This window comes from Harpia harpyja, chromosome 23 (assembly GCF_026419915.1).
Source record: "Harpia harpyja isolate bHarHar1 chromosome 23, bHarHar1 primary haplotype, whole genome shotgun sequence".
Classification (NCBI taxonomy): Eukaryota; Metazoa; Chordata; class Aves; order Accipitriformes; family Accipitridae; genus Harpia; species Harpia harpyja.
In genome coordinates, this window is record NC_068962.1 from 10,749,407 (window position 1) to 10,774,739 (window position 25,333).

At 38.9% G+C, this 25,333-nt stretch overlaps 1 protein-coding gene and 1 long non-coding RNA gene across 14 annotated transcripts in view; one reads left to right on the forward strand and one right to left on the reverse strand.

The window, feature by feature from the left end:
• Positions 1-23,535, forward strand: part of PPFIA2 (PTPRF interacting protein alpha 2) — a 355,332-nt gene extending 331,797 nt beyond the window's left edge. For 8 of the 12 annotated variants that reach the window (XM_052774386.1, XM_052774383.1, XM_052774389.1 and 5 more), the window contains 11 exons: positions 2,830-2,911; positions 6,701-6,901; positions 8,949-9,011; positions 10,475-10,504; positions 12,154-12,329; positions 13,181-13,278; positions 15,057-15,232; positions 15,327-15,395; positions 16,375-16,534; positions 18,313-18,405; positions 22,083-23,535. In XM_052774386.1, the coding sequence (XP_052630346.1) occupies positions 2,830-2,911; positions 6,701-6,901; positions 8,949-9,011; positions 10,475-10,504; positions 12,154-12,329; positions 13,181-13,278; positions 15,057-15,232; positions 15,327-15,395; positions 16,375-16,534; positions 18,313-18,371 (1,114 nt within the window). In that variant the 3' untranslated portion in view covers positions 18,372-18,405; positions 22,083-23,535. The remainder of the gene's footprint in view (positions 1-2,829; positions 2,912-6,700; positions 6,902-8,948; positions 9,012-10,474; positions 10,505-12,153; positions 12,330-13,180; positions 13,279-15,056; positions 15,233-15,326; positions 15,396-16,374; positions 16,535-18,312; positions 18,406-22,082) is intronic. The other 4 variants (XM_052774394.1, XM_052774385.1, XM_052774395.1 and 1 more) reach the window with 2 other exon arrangements.
• LOC128135437 (uncharacterized) lies at positions 16,528-22,089 on the reverse strand. 2 transcript variants are annotated; one of them, XR_008233087.1, is made up of 4 exons: positions 20,538-22,089; positions 19,464-19,549; positions 17,499-17,629; positions 16,528-16,795 (listed from the first exon to the last, which is right to left on the reverse strand). It is a non-coding gene; the product is annotated as an uncharacterized LOC128135437 (long non-coding RNA). The 2 variants fall into 2 exon arrangements; XR_008233086.1 differs by lacking the exon at positions 20,538-22,089 and having other exon boundaries at positions 19,464-20,453.
• Positions 23,536-25,333: the final 1,798 nt, after the last annotated feature.

The window sequence follows — 25,333 nt, forward strand, 5'->3', positions numbered from 1 at the left end:
TTAGTATTCCACATCAATAAGTGAGGCACAGGCCTTATGATGGCTGTATTCCCTGTGTGCGTCTGAGTAAAGGATTTTAACTTTACACTAAAAATATTTTCAAACCAAAACACTTTCCTTCTACATGCCAAGACCCTCTGGATTATGTTTATCATGCTGTAGTCCTTGGCTATAGCATATATAGGGCATCCCTTTTCTGGCCTGGCCCCATTTTCTTCAGCCAAAATCAATAACCACAACTATATTTTCCTTTAGCTCTGTGAGCCAGAATGCCTCTGAAGTAACAGAAGTGCTTTCCTACTCTTCTAGAGTATATTTGTTTGAGAAGCACTGGAATAATGCTAAGCCTCCACACCACGCCTCAGGCCAGTTCAAATGTTGCAAAGTCACAGAGGACTCCCTAGAAATATGTACGTTATAATTCCAGCATAAAGGAAATAAGTTTTTCATGGAAGTGAGAACTTAAAGTGCCAATGCCTCTTCTGCAGGCACCTCGGTGGCTTAGGCCACGCAGGGATTTAACACCAAATCAAAGAAATAAGCCAAAAGTTCTTCCTGAACCCCGTCACCTTGTAGACCACATGCTGCTCGCCTGCTTGGAGCAGGAGACCAACGCAAGCAAGGAAGGCCCCTGGCCCTCAAAGCCATAATCTCCTTTTTTTCTTACCGCGATAGCCAACCCTGCCCTTTCAGCTGGTATGGGTGACGAGAATACCCCAGATGAGGAAAAATCTGGGCTCAGGTTCCCCCAAGGACGGCGCCTCCACGGGACTCCCAGCCGCCGAAGGGGCCGTTCCCTGGGCGCGGGCCGGCTTTGGGAAGGCAGCGAGTCACACAGGGTTTTGGAGGGTCCGTGCTCTGCCGTGGGACACCAAAGGTGGCCAGGTGAGGAAGGGGCATCCCTGAAAGTTTGGCTCTCCCTAAGGACCGCCGTGTGGCACCGGCGGGAGGTACAGCACTGCTGTAGCCGTGCGGGCAGCCTGCGGAGCCAGCGTGAGGGAAGGCTGCAGCCCCAACACCTCGTCCGCAGGTAGCTCGGAGGCGGTCACGGCTGGCCGTGCCTCGATTCTGCTCTCCTAAGCAGCCAAGCGTGTACGTCTCTCTTGGCCTTCGCTGCTGGTCTCCCCGGGAATATGGCATTCCCGCACCTCCAACAGCTACTGAAGGGAACGTGGTGTTTATGCACCCAGAGAGCAACTTCTCGTTTTACTGAAGATTATGCTTTCACAGAAAGCAAAATTCTTTGGAAATCTGAGTGACAAAGGATGAGGTATGCTGCAAAGGATGTGTGGGAGGAGAAGCTAGATAAACTTCAGTAACGCTGTCAAGTATTTGTAATGTTACATATTACTACAGCATAAACATAGAAAGTAAAGCAGCTGTCTTTCTATTAATATTCAGAGCCAGAGATTTAAACACATATGCAAAATTGCATATTTGAGTTCCATTTTCCACTAAAGCTGAATTCTCTCAGTCTGGCCCCTCAGCAGTGCAAAAATCCCAGAAGGAATACTCCTTAGGGGTAAGATGATTCCATCGCTTTTATCTGCTGTGATTTTGTAGTATATATATTTGAAAGGCTGCTAAGGCAGTGAAGAATTGCCGAGGGATAACTGAACCACAAAGGCTGTAGTAATAAAGGAGGACGGAGCAAAATTGAAGCTGTAATTCCAAGATTTCTTTGTTATGTGGGAATGTAAGCAAATTTTAATACTGCACTAGCATAGTCCCTGTCTAATTTGTTTCTCACTACCGCTTGTTGCTGAGAGCCTTCTTTGGTGTTTCACTCAGTAGGAAGCAGCTGAAAATATGTTGTTAAATACCAGGAAAAAAAGACTTGTGAGGGACTGCTTTTTCTATGCACCACCACGGTGGGCTCTTTATTCCTGCTCCAGGAATAAAAATGTCTGGTCAAATGGTTGAATGTGTTTAATATAGAGCATTTTCCTGATAGTCTAGCTGACTGGCCTATACGTAACTTTACCAAATATTTAATGCCACTGTATTAAAAGTATATTTTAAGCTTTGAGCATGATGTTTTACATACACACTCATTGCAGTCCAGAAAAGCTGCAAATGCAGGAGTTGGATTGGTATCGGATCAACTCAATAGATATATATCTATGTATATATGTATAAAATTGAGAAACCACATCAATTCCATAATTATAAAAATGTATACACCAGTAAACCACATGGATTTCTGTTGTATATAAGCAATAATAAAAAAAAAAAAAATTAACACGGAACTATTAAAGATACAACCAACTCTTAATTAGCCACAGATGGCTTATTTAAAATGCTGAATAGCTGTACTCCAGAGACCCTAGAATTGTGCATAGCTGGTCCAGGAGGTTTTGTGTTTCAAACACAGAGACCACTCAGACCCAGCTGCGTTACATCCATGCTTGGCTCAGGTCTAGAAGTTGACTTTTGTGGGCCTTTCTGGGTCATTACCAGACCAGAGCTATGCTAGTCTCAGCAGGAATCTCTGTTTTCTCTCTTCACCAATATCTTCTATTATATGGGTGATCCTTTTGAATAGGTTATCCCAATTCTATATTGCTTCAGCTAAGAACAGGCAGAAGCCTTGCCTTTTGTATGTTAGGTGTTTAAAGGGATGCAAAAATGCACCAAGAAAAAAAAAGAAGAGTTGGGAATAGTTTAAGGAATACATTCAAAAAGGGGAAGGAGCTGTATTGTTCACTGGTCTTTTCTATGCCTGTCGGCGTGTTTCACTATTGTTACCCTTAACGAAGAGGCACAGTTGCATCTGTATTGTCCCTACACATACCTCTGCATATGTAACGTTTTTTAATCCATTTTTAGACATGAACTTCTGGAAGAAGCTCGGAGAAAGGGTTTGCCTTTTGCACAGTGGGATGGCCCAACAGTGGTTGCCTGGCTGGAGGTGAGTGTTGGCCATAACTTGGAAATGTGAGTCACGTTTGTAGACTGCTTCTGTGTGCTCGTCCTTACAAATTCTAAAGGAGACTATTAAAGTCTCCTTCTCTCTCCCTTGTGCGCTGTGCCATGAGCACTAAGAAGATTTTGACACTGGATGGCATAAAGCAGAGACTAGAGCTGCAAAAAGTAAGACAGGATTACACAGGGGGATGAGGACAGGAAAAAAGGCTTATTAAACGCACTCAAACCCCGAATTTATGAAATCTTATAATTTCTCAGTCTCTAAATATCTAGGAACTCCACAGACAGAGTTTATGTAGGGTGATGTGCTAAGGACAAAACAAAAATTAGCTATCAAATTTTATTTGAGCTTAACACAGAAGTTACATCTTCAGAATTTTTAATAAATTTAAAGAATTTGTAACTTTCTGGGTTTTTTAAAATATAATGGGAAAGGGCTGATTGGCCTAGATATCACTCAGAACAGGAAAAAGAGGTGTTCCTCTTGGCACTTTCACCCAGGGTGTGGGAGATCTAGGTTGAAATCTGTCTGATTTGACAGGCAGTGCCTTCACCTCTGGAATCTAATCTGCAGAGGGCTCTCCTTGATTTGGAGACCCTAAATGAATGGATTTTGGAACCCATCCAGAGAAACATTCAGCAGAGCTGTCCATCAGTCTTGACAAAAATCAATGAATGTTTTAGGTGAAAGAACTATTCAAAAACTACCCAGATGCTGAGGGGAGGACAAGGCAGAAAGTAAGGATGTTCTTATACAAATACATGGTCATTTTTACATGACAAGGCTGTATCACTTCAGCGGAGATACAAGCTCTTTGTTTGCTCAAGGAACAGGTGTCTCTATTCCTTGTCTATACCAAGTGTCTCTATGTATTCCCACCAATTCTCAGGTCTGCTGAGGGTATCATCCCTCCATTGATCATCAGATAGAATTTGTAGAGTTTCTCCCTTCAATTAAAAAAAAAAAGGTTCCTCTCCAAAGCTTTAACAGGAGTATGTTCAGGGAATAAATGAAGGATGAGGAATGAAAGCAGCTAATGTCTATAAAATTTCTGCTTCATATTGGAATTGCTGAAGGTACCTAATGAAAAAGATGAAACGAAAACTGCAGAAAGGCAGTTCAAGCATTTGCATATGACCTTGGAAAATGGGATGGTATCTTCCTTCCCCAAAAATATCTCTGTTAATATGGAACATTCATTAACTTGGCCACTACCTAACTTTTTCATATGACTTTGAGAGCTCTGTAACCATATTTGTATCAGTTGGAAATATACAATATTACAGTCAAAGCTGATTTGCTGGAAATGTGAACATACAAAGGTCTATACATTTCTGAATACTGAGGAAAAATCTGCCCTTGATGTCCTCCAGGGTGACCCAAAATTTGAAGACATTTCTGACAAGTTAAGCCCCAGTCTTTTTTTCCTTTGATTCTTAGCTCTAAAATAGGATATGCTTCCTGTATGTCTCAGAGAGGGGCTGTAAAAAGAAATTGATGTCTATGAACTTCTTGGGAAATATGATGAGAGTAGCACAGGAAAGCCCATGAGGAAGTTTATGTTGCAGTATTCAATGCAGATTGAATACTGATGATAAAAAGATATGAGGACAGAAGTACTGTATTTCTTCAGTGAGCATCAGTGCATTCAGTCAGCAGATGGACACTGTGCGCATTTCATACTCTCCTGGGGAATATATAATATGTGACCCTTCGACTAAAGAACGAAAATAATATTAAAGGAGACAAAGGCCCAAAATAAAGAAGTATATGTGATAGCGATTGTGACATTTCCAAACTTTTCAGGGCTTGACTTTTCAGCCGTAGCATTTATTCTGGTCATTTGTATGTGGCACAGATGTAGGTGAGATGTATTTTAAGAACTGTGGCTTTTCTTAGCTAATTCTGGAAGAGTATATCAATCTTGATATCTAGGTTCTCGGCATAGAAAAATTACTGTGCCCTCTTCTTAGAGACTGTTTTCATCTAACTGCACTTTTTGGTAGAGACAGCTGTTTGTTAAAGAACTAATTTACCTAATGAGCGGCAAACATTTGAATCTATTTCTGCAGGGTGAATAACTCCCAGTATTTACGCTTTCCTGCTTTCAAATGCATGTATGAAAAAAATTAATGTCAAATTAAATGAGAATATTAAATACATTTTAAAGCTATGCATAGTTTCCTCATGGCCCTTTGTTTAAGTGCAGCTGGGTGTAATCTACGTAATTTTTGTTTTCATTTTTGGACTTTCATGAAACTTTGTATTTTGTTACAGTTAGTTGGAATTAGATCATATTTTTGAGGTTCAGACTAGCATTGGATGGAAGGCAGTGGCTCATCCCATCAGTGGGAAGGGCTTTTTGAAACATGATGCAGTCGTTCCTCAAGCTCTGTGATACATCAGGAGTCAGTACAGAAAAGCCTGACTGAGCTCTTTTGGAATCTGACATTCAAGTCTGTTTTCCCTGTGACATAACAGCGATCTAACAGCTGTATTTTAAGTAAATGTTTCCCAGATAAGGTATAGACTTGTTAATAACCACACAGTAGTTCCCTGTACTACAAGAAATTAAATAAAAATCCCTTCAACTGGTCTCTGCTTTCCAGATTTGTTGGTGAATTTACTGATGGCATATCTTGACTCCTTTCCGTGACCTTGTGTCCTCTTTTAGTAAGCCATTATTAAGAGAGAAAATTAAAATAACGAAATGAGCTAATTCTGATGGCCTATTCGAGATGCACCTAGCTAGGCCTGTCTTTGTTTTCCATTGCGTTATCCCCAAAATCTCAGTGATTATGGCATTTGCTGCTTACATCCAGTTTTTGCTACAGCATGATGTGTTTCATACTGTGACAGAAACTTCCCACATGTATGTATCCCTGCTATGGAATTATCTCCTTTGGGAGCAAAGAGCTGTAGACACTGACAGTCGTATTAATGAGGCAGCACAAAATGAGAAAGCTGAGAAAACCAAGAAGAATTCTTACTCAGTAGGTCCCAGGAAAGACTGCTAGGAGTGGCGAGTACCTCTTACAAGGAAAGACTAAGCGGTGAAGCAAGGGGCTGTTGCTGACCTCAGCTGGTAAGGCTAACATTAAGGAGAAGAAAAGCATGAAGCCGCAAATATGTATCTTCTAAATCCACAGGTGATGTAGCTGTGCTCACGTTTTGCTGCAACTTCTAACCAGTATTTTTAGCTGGGATGTGACGCCATACCAGACTGTTCCCAAATTTACAGTAAGCTCAGTCCTCACTAGGTCGGTTATGTGAACTGTGCTTGGTTTATTTCTACCAAGAAAATAAAAGCTGAGAAATGTAAGACTGTGCCCCATAAGTACACCATGGGGACTAAAACGGAAAAAGAGAGAAAGCCATTTTGGTCCAAAAGTGAAAAAATTACTTAATTCCTTTTAGATTGTTTTCTGTATATAAGACAAGACTATCAAATGGGCAGTAACACTGACGTGTGCCACTACTTGCTCCTTAAAGGCCTAGGAAAGGAGTAGGCGCTGGAGGCACAGCTCTAAAAATAATTCAAAGCATCCCTTGCTTTAAAGTTCTGGTTACAATAAAAGCAACTAAAAGAGTTCATATGAAGCCGTGGCAATTTCAAAAGTTCTGAAACAATTCTGGTTTATTAAAGACTATGATATTCATACTCATTTGTGTGTATTACCATGCTGATTCAGACTGATAGGTGCCTCGATGATTAATTTAATTTGAGAAATGAAGCAATGCTTTGGGTGAATGCGTCCTTTCTCTCAACAGCTCTGGCTAGGCATGCCAGCCTGGTACGTTGCTGCCTGCCGCGCCAACGTGAAGAGCGGAGCTATTATGTCTGCTTTGTCCGATACCGAGATCCAAAGAGAAATTGGAATCAGCAATCCTCTTCATCGCTTAAAGCTCCGATTAGCAATCCAGGAGATGGTATCACTGACAAGTCCATCAGCACCTCCAACATCCAGAACAGTGAGTCCTGTTCAGCTAACTCTTTCTTCCCCACCACCTTGCAGGAGTCTGCAGAAAGACTTTTGTAGTACGAGTGGCTCTGTGGTAACACTCACTTCCCAATCAGTGTGAACTGTCCTATAGATACTCAGAAGGACCTGTTCATCACTTGCTTGATTGTTGATCACTGATATTTTTCCTTTAGCAGATACTCTTTTTTTATTTTTCAAGTAGTGCTTTTGATTAACCTTGATGTTATCTAAATGATCGGTATTGAGCATCTTATTTGTAGTTTTGCCTGTCTCTTCCTTTAAGTCATCTCTCCCAACCAAACCAGATTGTGTTTCTCTTTTTTTGTTTCTCTTCTTTTTTTTTTTCTTTTTTTTGGGGGGGTGGGGGGGTGGGATGGGGAGGAGCAAGGCAGGAGCGGGGAGATGTTATGTAGGAATACAGCTCCTTTGAATCTTGTTCCCATTCTCCTTTTTTGCATCCTTTCAAATGTTATCTAATCTGAGTTGGCTGGCTTTCGGTTCTTCATGCTTTTAAGAGAAGCAGTGATTGGAGGTGTGAAAGGAGAGTCTGGAAGGGAGAAGTGGAGTGTGTGCATTCGGTGAGGAAGGGAGAGAGAGCCACAGGAGACAGGAAGGAAGCAAGTAAAGAAGAAACACAGAGATACAAGTCTGAAAGGAAAGGGCAATATATCAAAAAGAGCAAGAAAGTAGATTAGGGGAGAGTAAGAATATATGTGCTATAGATAAAAAGCACCTTTTAGTGGAAAATGAAGAAAACCAGGCCAAACTGATGAGGAGATAAAGAAACGAGATACCAAAAGGGGAGTTTCATGCTGAGAGGCTGATGGTGATGGCTATGAAAGAGGCAACAGAGACTGTAATAAAAAAAAAAAAAAAAAGTCTTGATCAGATGGGAAACATGGCATAGAAGTGAAGGACAAAGACTACTACTCAAGTAGTGCAGCCCAGACTTCTAATAGTAAGATGATGATAATAATAGTAATAATAATAATAATATTTATTTTTTTTAGTCTCTTTTCTTCATGGAATTCATGGAGAATCTTTTGGTGGAAATGAGGGGTACCAGATCCACTGAGCAACATAAGTAACTGGGCAACAGGACTGTAATGTTCCTATTGACTGGCCTTTTATCTTCATGTCATATATGTCATAACCATGGTAATACTATGAATCATAATGGACTTCACCTAAGTAAAGCAGTATAGATTCAACAGGAATTGGAATTACTAAACAAAATTAATTTTGATTTTAAAAGCATAAGAGCATATTTCAAAGCATAAGAGCATTGACAGTTATGAAATGAGAAAACAGTATATTCAAGCTAGAAACATTGGGAATAATTCTGCCTTGGTTTTTTTATTTCTCCCTGAGTAATTGGCAGCACAAAGCTGCCCTGCCTTGCAATGTGCATTTCCAAGTCCCAAGTCTTTCTGCCTCCCCTCTTTCTCAGGAAAGGAGTGAATTTACTTCAGCTCTCAAGAAAACACAGCAGACTTCCACACCCCCTCCCTGCCTCATCTCATTGTCCTAGTAATAATCTGACTGAAAACAATAGGATGAGGGAAAATAGTTTTACAAGTGAATTCTCTTGACATTTTTGATTTACAGACATGCAGCGGAAGTAATCATTATTTAGATTACAGTATGAGCATGTGATGTGTGCAGAATATTTAGGCTGGAAAATCTTTGAGAACTGAAGCTTACCTCCAGACAGCTATGAGCTAAAGGTTGTATTTGCCACTTGTGTGTGAAATGCAGCTTTAATTATTATTCTTTCCTTTGTGACGGTGGTCCGCCAGATTTCATCCATCAGTTCTAGTTGAAGCACTCCATCGAGTCTGTTCAGAATCCTCTAACTGAAAGATACAAACCAAGTTGTCTAAAGTTGTCTCTAGTTGCAGCTCGGTAGAGGCAAGGACGTGGTTGTGCTGATGGTGATGCTATACGCTGTTAACTTACAGTGGTGCTGCCTTTCTTCTTTACCACTGCTTACCTAATGTGGATCCCACCTGCCTTCCTGCGGGCCTTGTCCATAGCCCTCAGGCAATGTTTGGGTGACCCATGAAGAAATGGAAAATCTTGCTGCTCCAGCTAAGACGGTTAGTCTTTCCACTTCCATTTAAAATGGTTTCAGTGCTTGAAAGAGAACTAGGATGTATCTCGTCTCCTTTAACACAGATGCCGTATCTTCTGTAGGATGCTTCCCAAGCATGCCATTAGAAGGTTGCAGGGAGTCGTGAAATTGAATCTAAAGAACAGTTACATCCTTTCTCAGCAAAAGAAATTACAAACTGTATTGCGATCACAAAAATTGTGTGAACCTAAAACCAGTATTGGAGTTTTACAGTACATAATAGTTTCGCTGCCAGTGTGAAACCTCATTTAATGAAATGAAATTGTCACGGTTACAGGTGCAACATTTCCCCTGTACTCTACTCCCTAAGAAGTACCTCTTCTAAATATAGTTTTATATTTGCTGAAAACAGAAGGAACTAAGAAAAAGCTTGAGAATGGTGCCTTACACAACTCAGTGTTTTCATTAATGCTGAGTCTTTCATGTCCATACTTGTGTATTCATGCTCTTTGATTTAGGGTGCATGGAGTGTGTCATTTAGTTATTGACTTTTGTCAAACCTCTCCCTGCTTTGGGGGGACATAAATAAATATTAATAGATTTTATTCAACAGTTCTGACTTTTTTCTTTTACTTGGAACATATGTTATTTTAGGTTTTGTTTTTAGCATTACATCATAACAACTCCATAACAGTGCGTATAAAACATAATACAATCCTACAGTGAGACGTCTGAAAAACCTGTCTTCAGATTAGAAAATGGTATAGTCAGCCCAGTCCATAAATGGTGGGGGACGTACTGAAGCTAAATTTTGATGCAATAAAGACTTATTTCTTAGAAATTTATGCTTGCTATACTATTTTAAGTTTTCTCATGAACATTCATGAAGCAGATTTTCATCAGTAACTTTTTTTTTTACAGCTGAGCTTATTTTCAATTTTATTATGTTGGCAAAGATAAATACAAATGTAATAACACTCAACTAACCAGAAGTAGAGTTGATCCTGTTTAACTGGCCAGCCAGAAAACTATAGTTTTGCCATTAAAAATGTTATATAAAAAGCTCCTTTACAATACATTCACAGGAAGACACCTTTTTGTTGTGAATGTTGCAAAATCTAACTAGAAACAAAAAATGGCATCTCTAATGCCCAATTTTGTAAGTAAATGGTTGTGTTTTGATTGTGAAACCCTAAAAAGTGTTTAAGATAATGCTGTAAAGGTTCACCAAGCTATAATGATTTTATATCTTGAAAACTTAGCTAGATTTGCCCTGCTAAGATTTTATGGTTTGGGTCTTGTAAACTACCTTAAAAGCTAGTTTAGCCCAGAGCATTGCTGCTGACTGGAGTTATTTTATCGGCACATTTTACATGTATGTTTTCATTGGTTCTAAGATTAACATACACGTGAAACCCACATCTTTTTATAACTCTTTTTTATTGTCTTTTCACCTGCTTTACTAATTGCTTCCTGCTGATAACACAGAAGGAGTCTGAAGAAGGCAGCTGGGCTCAGGTATGACCCTTTCACATGATTTTTTTGAACTGAAAGCTAATAATAATGTACTTAACAGTGTATCAATATGCATAGAGCAGTATAGTATTGTGACAGTATCTCGACTGAATTATGATTTACACATTTTAGAGTTCTTCTAATACAAAGAAAATATTCTCTGGACAGGTTTCCTAGGAAAAGCACAAAGAGGTACATATGCTGTAAATATTTTTCTTAAAAGAAACAACTACATTCCAGAGACATCCTCTACCTCCCAGCCAAATCTAGAAAAAGTATTTTTGAGAACAGGCTAATTAAATATGCCAAGAGTTTGAGATCTAACATTTCTAAAATTACACCAGATTTTTTTTAGAACAATTGTATAAATCACACCCAAGTATCAGTCTACAAATAGTCTTGTATAATTAGGAACAAAATTTTTCACTTCAGTTAGACTAACAGTTACTTATATTTTTCAGCTTCTTTCTCTCTAATATATGCACACCCTTACACAATCTTACTGTCTTTATTTATGGCATGGCTTTTCTCTTCAAAATCTCAGGAATGAGAGATGAGGGGACTATATTTTCCCCCATAGAAAATATCCAGCTCTACACTGGGTTATCCTTTTGTCTATAATGACAGAAGACATTAAAAACAAAACCAAAAAGATAATTAGGCTTGAAAGCGATGCTCAAAGCTGAGCACGATCCTATTGAAGAGGTGTTAATTTTTTGATTTACGAGTTCTCTTTTCTGTTAAGTTTTAGTAGTACAAAATAATTGCCAATAGTGAGATGTAAAATCTATTTTGCATCTTAATTGTGCAACCCACATAAAAATAGCTCAACGTGCGTATGTTTTTTTCATATACTTTCTTCCTCACCCTATTGAAATTTCAGCTGAACAATGAAGTCACTTAATGTCTGAATGCTAGCTTCTAGGAGGAATCCGGTTTGCTTGTATCTTAAAGAATTAATTTATTGAGCTCTGCATATGATGCACTTAGGTTTAAGCTGTTCACAGCTGAAAATATCTCATTATTAAAATGTATTTGGTCACCTGCTCTGACTGATGGTGAAGACTGATGGGGAAGGTAAGCTTGGCTGACAAACGACTGAAATGAACTTTTAGTCCCAAAAGGACTACAGGTGTGTAACCATGAAGTGTCATTAGATCCTATCTAGGAAATCCTAGCCCCCACTAAACAATGACACAAACTTCAGTGGATTCCCTGAGGCCACGTTTGTATTACCAAGTTCAATGTAGGAATTGCCTAGCATAAATATTCTAGAAGGTCAACTGAAAGCAAGTAAGATTATGAAGCAAACACATTTTGATTGTGTAATAAGTTTGCTTGCATTTAAAAGTCAAAATTGAAACTACTATTTCTTATTATAAAAAAAATTGCTTAAAATTTACAAAGATAGAAAACAAGACACAACAGGCAAAACTGCTATCAGTAACAAATATCTCACGGTGGCTTCCACATCCAAGGCCAAAACGATGTAAAAATGAAGCATTGGGGTTTTTTTTAGACAGGATTTCTAAGCTAGGAAGTCTCACTAGAAAGGAGCAGAGCAGATAGATAGACATTCTGTCTTCAGTCTGTGGTGCAACCTGGAACAAACTCAAGAATTTATTCACCCTCTCCCTTTTTTTTCCCTGCAGACCCTGGCTTATGGCGATATGAACCACGAATGGATAGGTAACGAATGGCTCCCCAGTCTGGGTTTACCTCAGTACCGAAGTTATTTTATGGAATGCCTGGTAGATGCGAGGATGTTAGATCACCTGACAAAGAAAGATCTGCGTGTGCACTTAAAAATGGTGGATAGCTTTCATCGGTATGTTGGTATAAAGACTATACCTATAAAGACACACATAGTCTGATGTAGTGTTCAGTGCTGCACAGAATAAAAACTTACTTTCTGTGGTTCTGGTAGAAAACCACACAGAAAAGTGAATGCTGAGTGTCAGAAATCTGAATTGAGAGAGATTCCTTTAGTAATAGCAACCGCATTGCAATTATGTGTCTCAAAACTAAGATATTGGTACAGATAAATTTCATAGTGAGTGGGGAACCATTAATACATAAATAAAACCTTGACACTACAGAAACAGACATAATTTATTAAGTGGTTTAAAGTATCAGAAAGCGGCAGACTAAGATTTGAAGCCGTGAGATCTCATAATAATGAAAAGCTATTGTGTGTAGCACATAAAAGCTGTTAACAGTACAAGCAAATTGACAGTTGTTCGCGTTACCTAGGGATATAGCCAGGAAGCTAAATTGGAAATATGGAAATAAAGGCATTTAGACTTTAGGGAGAATGATGTTTATGTGACAGGAAAGGGATTTTTTTTTTTAATGTACTGTCTGTCACTTTTTTTGAGGCCTGATTTGACAAAACATTTCACGGCTCTCAAGGGCTGACCTTTTCTGAATGCGATTTTTAATGTTTTGGCTTTCTTATGGTAGAACATTTATTCAAACATACTCATTTTGGTTTCGTCCATTTCATTTTTGAAGTCTGTGGAGTTTTTTTAATGGTTTTGCTCTGCCCTCTATCCTCAAGATTTGCTACATGGGCACTAGGAAACACCTCATGTGACATGCAGGAAATACATCCTACATATGTTCCCATCTTCAAAATTATCTTTATTAACTCTGTAAATGTTTCTTTTTAAATAACAGAACAAGCTTGCAATATGGAATCATGTGTTTAAAGAGATTGAATTATGATAGAAAAGAACTGGAAAAGCGAAGAGAAATGAGTCAGCATGAAATAAAAGGTGATAGTTCCTGGGAATGAATACTGGGAATGTTTCTTCTTTTGAAGCTTGACATTATTAACCCCTTGTCATGCCATTTTAGCAAAGCATTTAAGCATGTGCTTTAAGTAAAACTAACCTGTCCATCTGTCTTCAGAACACAAAATATCTCCTTATATTAGGCACAGTTAAGTACTTTGCTAAATTGGGGCTGCAATTCCGAATGGTGGTTTGATACATACCTTTTGCTAAATTGGATTTTGGGGACTTGGATTTTGGGGACAGAGCTTATCGCTGCCTCTTTCAGTTTTAGAAGCAGGCGGCCAAATAGCTTGCAGCTCAGCGGGATGTGCTGGGGGCATTGCTGGGAAATGGCAGCACTCAGGACCCTAACACTGTGCTCCTGCTTTTGAAAAACTTTGCCTTTGATTTCTTGCTTCAAATTATGTACCATAGAAAATGTTGCTTGGAGAGGTGGCCGCTGAGGCAGCTGGTTGGTATATAAGAATAGTTCCTAACAGAACTGGCCTTATTAGAAGATTTAACATCTGATTTTAAAGTATTATTCCGTGTGAAGCTCTCTAGAGCAGCTGCAGGCTCGCTGCGCGGTTCCTTTTATATGTAACAATTAGTGGTGTTGGTTATTTTTTCCATTACCAGAAGTGAATCCTTTGATTCCTTTAAGCATTTCCAGCTCTAGCAAATACAGCAGTTAACACTTCTCAAGGGAATTATGAAGGGGGAACGGCTACAGTGAAAGCGTGCATTTGCTCAAGGCAGATGGTGGCATGCACTAAGGCGAAGACTTTGCCTTGGATGTGGAGGCATCGGTGTCAGTCAGCCTGAGTGGGTATAGCTGGAGACTGACGTGGGGGAATTGGGTATCGGTCCCAAATTTGGGTGTTGCTTCAAGGCTAGTCACTGCTAGGACAAGGGTAATAACCCACAGCCTCCTTCACCCAACCTTCCCCCGGCCGTGGATCGGTCAGTTAGACACGGTCCCAGGTGGGATTTGTCTCAGTGATCCCTGGCTGCCATGCTGTGTTTCAGCTGATCCTGACCCCAAAGTCTGGGATGCTCTTGGTCAGGCGATGAAGAATGCCTGCTCCCAGGACAGCTACGTTAGCGGGACTCCTAAGGGTTCAGGAAAAAGCCTCATCACTTAGTAACACAAAACTCAGTATTATGTTTCCTACTCACAAGTATAAAGATCAGTATAAGTAACTGTCTTTTAATCTTACAGGCAGGGTAGAATACTTCTTTTTATAATAGCCAAGTCCTCGGAAATGGTTTCCTAGCTTGTTTTGCTGCCTCAGCTTTATAACTGGCATGGACCTTAACAGCTCAAACAGCTTTCTGAACCAAAAATAGGTTTAGGCTCTAAAACTGTGAACTCATCATTTGCTTTATGGCATGTTATGAAATGGTGACCCAAGCCTCAAAACGTGTAATACAAAACTTTCAAGTGAAGCCTTGAGGAATGGATATTTCTCCTGTGCTCTTGCACTGTTAAACTGTAAAATCTTGCCCAAGAATTGAAAAAGGATATCTATAGGAGGTGGGAGGAATTGCATTCTGGAGCTGCCCTCTGGAGGCACCTTTCTCATTTGGACTAAACATTTAACTTGAAGGTAGCTAAAAATCACGCAGGATTTTGGAGATATTAAAGCTCTATGAATAGTTTGCTGGCATTCCTCATTTAAGAAATAAAGCAGTATGACATCCACAGTGCATGCAAAACTACAGAGCCTGGAAGTCGTCAGGTATCAGGAGACTGAACTGGTGTTATGTCCTTACAGATGTGCTGGTATGGAGCAATGATCGAGTCATACGCTGGATACAAGCTATTGGCCTCCGGGAATATGCAAATAATATTCTAGAAAGCGGTGTACATGGTTCACTTATAGCGCTGGATGAAAACTTTGATTACAGCAGTTTAGCTTTATTATTACAGATTCCAACACAAAACACCCAGGCAAGTTTGCTCATGCTAATTCTGGTTAATCTGTACACATTATTGCCTTTGATTCATCTTCAACCATTTTAATTTTTTACTTTGGTATCCCTAGGCACGGCAGATCCTTGAGAGAGAATACAACAACCTTTTAGCACTAGGAACTGAAAGACGACTTGAGGAAGTAATTAATTTTATTTTCAGTATTTATAAAGTATCACAGTAAAATATAAAAATTAAATTGAATGCATGAAGACATGCTAATTTGCACACTGTTAAAAAGAGTCAGTTACAGCTTTAAAAAAAAATTAGGAAATGCCAGTCAAGGTTTTTAAAGTAACCTCAGTATGACTACATATTCATATCATTTTGGATGCTAAATTTGGCACTGCACTCTTACCTTAAAGATAAACATTTTCCATAGAGGAAACATGCAGAAAGGAGTAGAATTTTCTCTCTGGCCAGAGCAAGTGGCGGTGGGGTGGATGCCTGTGCAACCTGTTCTTTAGGACGCTTACACCCTTTCTTTAAAAATAAAGAAAGAAGAAAAGTGGATTTTTGGTGGGTTTGGGGTTTTTTTTTTTTTTTTGGTTCTTCAAAGTTAATCTGTACGTAATAGAGTGGGATTTGGGACAGTTATCTAGGATAGAGAATCTCACATCCACCTATGGAAAATATCCAATCTTAAGGTAAGAGTCCAGTGCAAAAATGTTCAAGTCTTGAATTTCTGCACGAGAGGAGGAATAAAACTTTTAAGGACTTGCTGAAAATGTGAGATACCTATGAATTCTGGGCATGCACATGAATCTTTAATTCTTTTTTAGCACTTTATGTAAGCCTCCTAATGCAGTAACAAACCACTTTACTTTCTGTTACTGTGTTTGGAAGAGAGCTGACTTTTAAGAAAGTTCTATTTCGGCTGATACTAAAACCCTCTACTATATGGAGCCAGAGGTTTAAGAAGAGTTTTCCACCCTAGCATTTAATATTTCTAAAGCATTTACTTTTCCAAGAGAGTCTCAAACGCATTGCAGCTACTGGATGCAGTGCAACAGAGCAGGGTAGTTGTAGAACACATTTGACACTGGGAGAGGCAGCAGACAGCAGGATAATTAATCAAAAAAATTCACTTTGCTTTATCAAGTACAACTCTGTGTTGACAGAGCGATGACAAGAACTTCAGACGCGGCCCCTCCTGGCGACGACAGTTTCCTCCGCGCGAGGTTCATGGGATCAGCATGATGCCGGGCTCATCGGAAACGCTGCCGGCTGGGTTCAGATTAACCACAACATCAGGGCAGTCACGGAAGATGGCGACTGATGGTATGCAGTCATTTCTGCACTTACTGTTGAAAAGCAAGCGGCTTATTCTAGCATGCTAAATTGACTTTTTGTGCATGTCTGTCTTGCACCAGAATGGCTGTGTTCACATAACTAGGATGAACACAGTCTGGGAGAGTTGAATTAATTGGGGAATGGACAAGCACTGTGACTTGGCATACTGTTGATTTTTTCAGGTTTGCTTCAGAGTGTCAGTGTTTATATATATATATAAAAAAAAAAGGCCACCTAGCCATCCTAGATCTGCAAAGGAAACATTAGAAATAGAGGGATTAATTTACTGACTTTCAACTAAGATTGCATATAATATCTAAGCAAATTTTTCAGCTCATTAGCCTCTCCAGCAGGTGGAAGGTATTTTAGAGAATGAACTTAGAAAGGGCTATCACCTTTATTTTCCTATTTGACTTTCAAACTAACTAGCTTAGCCTTGACCATCAAATAATTCAAGTTGCTAGTAATTAATAACAATCAGATGGGTAGTGTAGTTAGCAAATACTGAACTTAAGGTACTAATTGAGTTACTGTATACTAGTCTTCATTTTCTCTGGAAAAATTTTAATTTCCAAAAGATACACTAACTCAGCAATGATTGGAAAAGTAACAAGCAGATCATAATTAAAAAATAAGTCAAACTTAAAAATCATTGTAAGAGGGCAGGCAGAAGGGACAAATCCCATTGCAGCTACTCTGTCAGGTCTATGGATGATAAAGCCATGTATATCTGCCTGAAGTTCTGAGAAGTACCAGTACACAGATTGGCCCATTTAAAAATACTGCTGTTCATTTCCTCATGAGAGAATTTAGGTCTATGAATATACTTGTCTCAAAGTAATTTAATACACTGCTTGTACTGATTACATTTTGTAACTCTTGAATAAACTTGGTATGACAATATTGCCATCTAAATTCCATTACAGCCATCTAAATTCCATTAGTTTCTCACCTTTAAAAACAAGACTTCATAGTTGCAGTCACAGATGGAATAATTTACTGGTTGCATCACTGAATTCCATTGACTCCACTGCTCATGTGCACGCTTTGCTTTTAATCCTGTACTTCTTAGCAATGATGAAGCTGAAAGACAAGAATCCATTCGAAGGCAAATTCCATGTACAAATAAAGGCACTAGCTCCCTAGGCACTTCCATGGCCCACATTACTGTAGCAGCCAAGAACCTTACAAACATTCATGGATTTCATCTTCTAGCCATGCTATGATGGCATGGTTAATGGTTGGACTCGATGATCTTGAAGGTCTTTTCCAACCGAAATGATTCTATGATTCTATGATGTAGAAGATATTATTGCCATTTTACAGATGGGGAACTAAGGCACTAGGGAGATTTAGTGATTTACTTGAGGTCTTCCAGACAGTTTATTATTGAGCTGGGTACTGAACTCAGTAGACTTAAAGGTAGGTAGCTTTGAAGACCAATGTCTTCATCCAGGATTTGGCTTCCTATCTCCCAGTGCTAAGAACACTATAGTATTTAAACAGCATGATAGGTACAGTATTAGGACTTCCAACAAAACAAAGACAAAATTGAGTTTTAAACTGTAGTCACTTACTTAAGACAGATTTCAATAGTACACCAGACATGAAGAAACTCTCAGTTCTGAACTAGACCGTGCCCCGATCATGTCACAGAAAGCCACAGAGCAATTTAATAGCCACCCTTCCAGTGGGAAACAGACTGATTTATTTTCTTCCTGATTCTAAAGAGGTTCTGGTTTGTTTCTTTTTTTTGCAATTTGCAGTTGCTTCATCACGACTGCAGAGGTTAGACAGCTCAACAGTTCGCACATACTCATGCTGACAAGGCCTAGCAAAGAAGCCAGCACTGAATTGTTGTGAGTATTCATAAGGGGCCATCATGAAAGCTCCTTATAAAACTGTACACTACACCCAATATTCCTTGGCATTATTCAAGCAAGAGCCAGCATGGCACAGAGGATCTAACTCAGACTCACTAGGGTGGTCATTTGATCATGACGACAGTCTCAAGCTCAGTCTGAGAGAGGCTATGCTATTCTTTTCCCCATCTCAAACAGCAGATTCTTTCTGCTGAAACCACTTTAGCAGATAAGACAAAAGTTTTCAGAGAACCCTGTGCAGATGATAGCTCACCAACCACAATGTATTTTGTACGCTCTCAAACTTAAAGGTAGAACTGGGGAGACAGCAGTAGGCACAGGGCCTGAATTTACTTTGAGAACTTGAAGGAGTTCTACCAGGAGCTAAGGAGAGGGGGTGGGGGGAAAGCTAGTAAAGCAGAAGAGATTTACTTTTCTTTTTTTAATGAGAGATATGGCTCAATTTAGAACATCAGGTAGCTGCACAAAGCTAGAACAAAACTTCCCCTATACAGAAAATCTTCCAAAGTTATCTATTACAGAAATTCTTGCACTTCTCAAATCATTCAGAATTGACTAGTGACAAAGAAAGGATATTCTGAGCTGAATGCAACTTTGGATCAGATTTAGTACTGGAATTTATGTTGCATTTCTCACCACTTATCTTTTGAATATGGCTATAAATCTCACTCTTCCAGAGTTCTGAGGAAATAAAGTTTTCTGCTACATCACAAGTTTTGCAAAATACTAACATGATGAGCGCTTTCATCAATATGGCACCATTTCATGCTAATATTTTCTCAGTAAAACAGTTTTGTTTTCCATTTAGTTACTCAGGGGATTGTAGGGGAGCTGGAAAGAATATTTGGATAGCACCAAAACCTCACCAGGTATTAAACATGCTTCGGTAGCTGTTACATATTATAGGCAAGATATGCCAGGATCTGCAAGAAAGTCCTTTTTTTAGACTCCCAAGACTGGGAGAGGCTTGGGGCCATCGAGATTTTACTAATTCTGGGCAGGTTCAAAACGTGTTTAGGAACAGCAAATGTTACCAGTGGAAAATATAGATTGCTCAGGATCCTACCGATGATATAAGCATTACTTCACAGATCTTCAGGAGACTGCAAGAGTATAAAATCTGAAAAATAAGCACAGGAGATTTTTTTTTAAAAATAGGTATGTTTAGCAGCTGGTCCTACAAAGATGATGATGAAACACATGAACTATATAAATCTTTTAATGTGTACATATTATTTATAGATTAGAACTTGGTGTTATGTCAGTGAAGCCAATGACAGTACTCTCAGTGGGTTCAGTAGGGGTAGAAACTGATAGCAGAGATGTGTATCTTTTCTCCTATATGCTTCAGAATTGCACTGCTGAAAGCAATAAAGTATGACCAAAAATTAAGTTCAAACACCAAGCTATCTATTAGGCCAATAGTAATGGGCCAGGCACATGAGGTGATATTTTCCAATAGGTTTGAAGAGTGCAGCAAGGGCAGAAATTGAAAATTGGTATGTTAACAAAAATTAACTTAAGATTATCCAAGCTGTTTATTCCCACTGTATTCAAAAACTGTCTAAAGAGTAGCAATCCACAAACAGAAGTAAAGTGGCAAACTTTGCTGGCACTATATGTATATGGGAGTTACGCATTTTGAGCAAAAAGATGTTTATACAAAATTGTACGAGCTGTACAAGTTAACTTCCATTTCTACAGGAGTTATTAGTAGTGTTTCAAGTATCAGTGATATGTATCACATTGGTACTTGCTGCTTGTCCACTATTCTGCCAATTACATTCTAATCTTAAATGCTTGAGAGCTCTATAAGAATATCAAATTTACATCTAAATTGCAAAGGCTAATAAATGAGGAAGACTGACACTAAAATACTACTATTTCTTTTCACTTACCATATACTCCTTTTAAAGAAGCAACAAGATGGTGTGAACTACAACTTTAGTATATGCGCTGTTCGTAAGTGCAACTTCAAAATGTCATGCAGGTTAGAAACCAAAGAGCAAGTTAAAATAATTTTGGATTTCAGTAAATTACATAAAAAAATATGCAGGGAAAAGATTTCCTTCATTATTATATCAAACTTGAAAACTTAAAAAAATTACCTGAATCTCAAGGATGAATGCATAAACAAAAACTGCTCCTATGGGGGATGTGAAGTTGGTTGAAGGGCAACAGAAGAGTTTTGTGATCACAGTTTCTTCATGATGCCTCCTGAAATTTTCCAGATCCAGGTCAGACTGAGACCCAGGCTTGTAACACCTTGCCTAGAATACATCAGTAGCTGTGTTACTCTGGTGACTAAATTATCTGCATGCATAGAATCAGGGACTGATTCTAACTAAGAAGCAGAGGGGATGGATAGCTGGATGAGCTATCACACAATAGCAATATAAGAGAATTTTTAATATAGTAAAGGGGAATATGCAGATGAAGAGCAGACTGAAAAGAGAGCTGCAAACAGGTTGCACGTGGAACAAATGAGATGGCCTGTGATCACAGCAGGCTGCAGATTCTTGCATTCTGCTACTCACCTTTCTTACAGAGAATGTCAGCACCTCGTATTTCAAAATAGTTTATGCCAACACCACCAATTGGGTACAACCTTACAGTGTCTTACGGTGTTTCTTCACAACAGCTGGGTTCAATTCATATGCTTTTAAGTTGCATTTCAGGCATTTTTTTAAACATTTGTTGAAACCACCCTGACAAGCTGCCAGAAACCATGAACTGACATTCTCAGAACAGTTACATGAGCTTACTCTGCGCAGCCCAGTGCGCAGCACTCTCAAGATCAGAAATTTAAGAACATTTAACACATTGCTGGTGTCTGGCCATATAATCTTGCAAAGAAGTTTACCGTAGAGCACATGGGACAGGTCAAGCCTTCTGCTGTGGTGTAGGTTGCCCAGCTGAGCCTCTGCAATGCCATTACACAGCCAGTGGACTGGGCAGTCACACTGTCTAAGCTTTCCCAACACTTTCTCTTATGAAGTACTTGTCACCACCAAGTCAGAAGTTTCAGCCAGGACAGTTTTGTTGCCACAGGCTGGGACAATAGAACATACTAGTTTCACTTTTATCCTAATGAAATGTCAAAGGGCATTTGGCAAAATCAGCAATGCACTTTATCAATGAAGGATTCCAAAGAGGATTTGTAAAGACAGATGGAGAAGAGTTCCAAAAAGATGTGAATAATCTGGAAACAGCTGGTCCATAGCAAAGGAATTGTCAGGGTGAAGAAGGCAAATGCTGTCAAGCTGCAGTGAACAAGACTCACAGGGTACATTGACAAAGTCTATAACACTTAAAATGTGTGTTCCGCCTTGTGCCACACAGGCAAAGGTCTCCAGATGCAGGAAACTAACCCCAGTGCTGAATCAAAACAGCAAGAAAACAACTGTAAAATGAACATAAGCAGGAGTCTGTTTTGATCTAGGACAAAAATCAGTATACATTAGTAAAAGATTAAAATGCATTATTAATAGATTTATGTTGCAGATCTAAAATTAAACAACAAATGCATGTCTCGTGTGTTAGTAAAACATGCACTAGCTTAGTGCTATAATATTTTCTGGTGTCATTGCATCCTAGACCAAATTAGAATCAAAGCATCTCGCTAATTAATGTTTGTTTGTTTTCTCCCTTAGATGTCATCTCTTTCTTCTACTTTACCTGAAGTGCACTCCCGCTACTTAGGAAAAAGAGCATTAAAACTCTCTGCAAGAACAGGGTAATAGGGAAGAGAACACATAAGGTTTATCAGACAAACAGATATGATGTTCCTTTCATGTATTGGTTAGTTTAAAACAAGAATAAAAAAAATACCTAAATTACTACAAAAAAAAAAAAAAAGAAAAACAAAACAACCTCCCCCTTTCCTCTCAGCATCTCTGTCATCAGAAATTTGGCAGTAGTGCACATCCAAAGCTTTTATCAAATGAAGCCACTCATTTTTACATTGTTCCATCTGTTTTATTGTAAAATACTAGACATTTACGTATTTACTGTGTATGTATTTCTTTTAAAATGTGTAAGTCTTATGTAAATGGATATAAATATGATTTTTTAAAAATAAAATCTATGGTACATGGGGTCTCAGTGCAAACATTTGACAATACAGTGTCAATAATACTGTTTGTATCTTTCCATTCCACCATTTTTACAGTTTTTGGATTGTAACAGTCAAATGAATATGTTTAGCAGAGTTAGAAGCTTCAACATGTTCCTACTGAGAAAATCTGTCAATATTTAAAGCTGAACACCTGCCTCTGATGATGTATAATAGGATGACATAACCTGGAACTGGAGCCAAAATGGACCTCTAAAGACAAAATGGAAATGTTAGATATCTATAGAGAAGCACCATAATGGCTCACCTGTTAAAAACAAACAAATAAACCCAGAAGAACTGTTTACAAAAAAAAAAAAGCAATTTAATAAAACATGATTTATACAAAAAACCAAAAACTTTCTTCTATGTTACCTGCGGACCAAGACGAATCTTGCTTTACCAAGAGCCACCTTTTCGTTCCAGGATCTTCAGACACCAGCCAGCATTGGAAAATTAAATCTAATATTTGCATAGAATCAGATTCTTGTTTCCAGATATAGTCAACAAAGAAAAAGAAAGAAAAGAGAAGCCAAACCCCACCATTTCTTCATAATAACAGGGCATTAGACAGGCTCCTGTCTAACGTTATGCTTTTAGCCAAGATGGCCTTGCTGAGACTTCACAGAAGTCAGTTTTATCAGAGGAAATAACTGAAAGACAGAGTGATTAATATATAGTGTATAAAAGTTTAGAAGAGCAATTATTACCTGCTGTGGCTTTATTTGGTGGTGTTATTGTTGTTTATTCTTTGTTTAAATGGGAAGTTTCAAAGTAAGACCTACTTAATAGTCATTTACCTATTTGCTATTTTTCTGCTGCTTGATCTTAGCTCAAGACCTGTCTTTTAGTTATTTCTTTTAGCAGTTTGATCTGCAATGTTTGCACGTACATAAACATTTGTTTTGTCTATTTTCATTTGGCAAATTTCAGTCAATCAGATGGTGAAAGATTTTTCTCCCCCAATGTCAATAAAAAAGAATTCAGTGCTATTTGTGTTTATAAGTGTATTAAGCTTGGTACGTAGTAGCATTAAAATAGTTTGGATGCCAGATACTTCTCATAGCTAAGCGTAAGCACATTTTGCCACAAACAGGTGGGAGTCACGATGGAGTTACTGGTCAGAATCTGCCACAAGAGGGAGCACGGAACTCGCTGATGGGTGATGGCCTGGGTTAGCACCCAGCTCTACACAGACACGGCTCTTTTACATACAGTGCCTGGGGTTTAACCGACATCCTTGCTGATGTTCCGTCTTCTCCTCCCTCAACCTCCTTTTGGATTATTTTAGTCCAGAATGTCGCGAAGTAAAGCAATGCAAACACCATTTTCAGTGGCTGCAGTATCATTTGAATACACTTCCCCTCGTAAACACCAGCTCCTATTTTACAGAATTCTTTTTCAGCCCACGCTCTTACAGCTCATGCTCAAATTCAGGGGGCAGAAGGGGATGAGGTGTGTTGGGGAAAAGAATGAGCAAGACCTTGCAACCAAAGCTGCAGGTATCCTGCCCCAGGAGTACAGCAGCCCAAAACTATTTATTTCACAGTGGAAGAAAACCGACCAGAAGAATTAAAAATGTATTTTAAAAAGAGGATTATTGTGGACTTCAGTTTTGCTCTAAGGCTCACATATAAAATCTCCTAGTACATGCCTGTCTCCCCCATATGAGCTGAAGCTCTAGTCTCAACAGCTAGAAATTGTGGCTATTCTAAATATTGTCTAGTTGGCTCCAACCCTTTCACTACGCTGGGAATAATTACTACATCAACCTCCTCCAGCCAAGTTTCAGTAACTCCCTGACCATTCAAATCTACCCACATGCTGCTTCTCTCTAAAAATAAAATTAAGAAAAGCAGCGCTCTCCTACCACTTATTAAACAGGCTTGTTCTTCCTTGATGGTATAACCAGGTTGCTGGGCAGCACCAGAGCCGTCCACAAGAATGACTACTCCTTCTTCTCCCTTCCTCCAGCTCGGCACAAAGCTAAAGCTGCAGACAAAGCATTCTGCTATCACAGTTCCTCAGCAAAAGGCTCCTCTGGAAAACAAAAGCAATGCCCATGAAACAACTACTTTTCCATACTGTACTGCTGCAATAACGTGGCTTGCTTTGTCTGGATTTTCTGAATACTCATGAATGAGACATTTGGCATTTCTGGAATCTTCCACATTACCAGGGCAGGAGCAGAGTGAGTACACCTGACCACTCTGCCCCTCTCTTTTATCCCAGTCTTGATCTTAAATGATTCCCACCAAAACAGAAAATAAAAAAAAGAGGAAAAAAAAAAAGAGGAAGAAAATGTAAAAAAAAAAGCTCAGACTTCTGCAGAAAGCAGAAGTTATTACAAATATTTTTATCATGGAGACACTCTAAGAATGCTAACTATTCAAGCTCTTCACAAACAGTTCAGAGGACAGATCATTGTTTCTTGTCAATATTAATGAGCAAATAGCCCCTCAGAAAGGTAAGTGCCTAAGTATCCATTACTAATGGGGGTTTTGTTTTGTTTAAAAGGTCCGATATTAATTCTCTCTTCCTTAAAAAGAGAGCCCCAAACTAGAAAACAGGTTACCTTTTCTTACAAGTGGAGAAACTGGTGTAAGAACATGAGATGTCATTGGGAAAACTATACAAGATCTACGAAATAAATTCTCTTCTCCTACATCCTATTGCAGTATCTTTACTAGAGGGCTCTCACTAATTAGTTCCCCTCCCCTGCTTCTGCAATTACAGTGTGATGGCTGCAGCCAGGATAACTACAGCAAACATACACAACTTAACATCTCA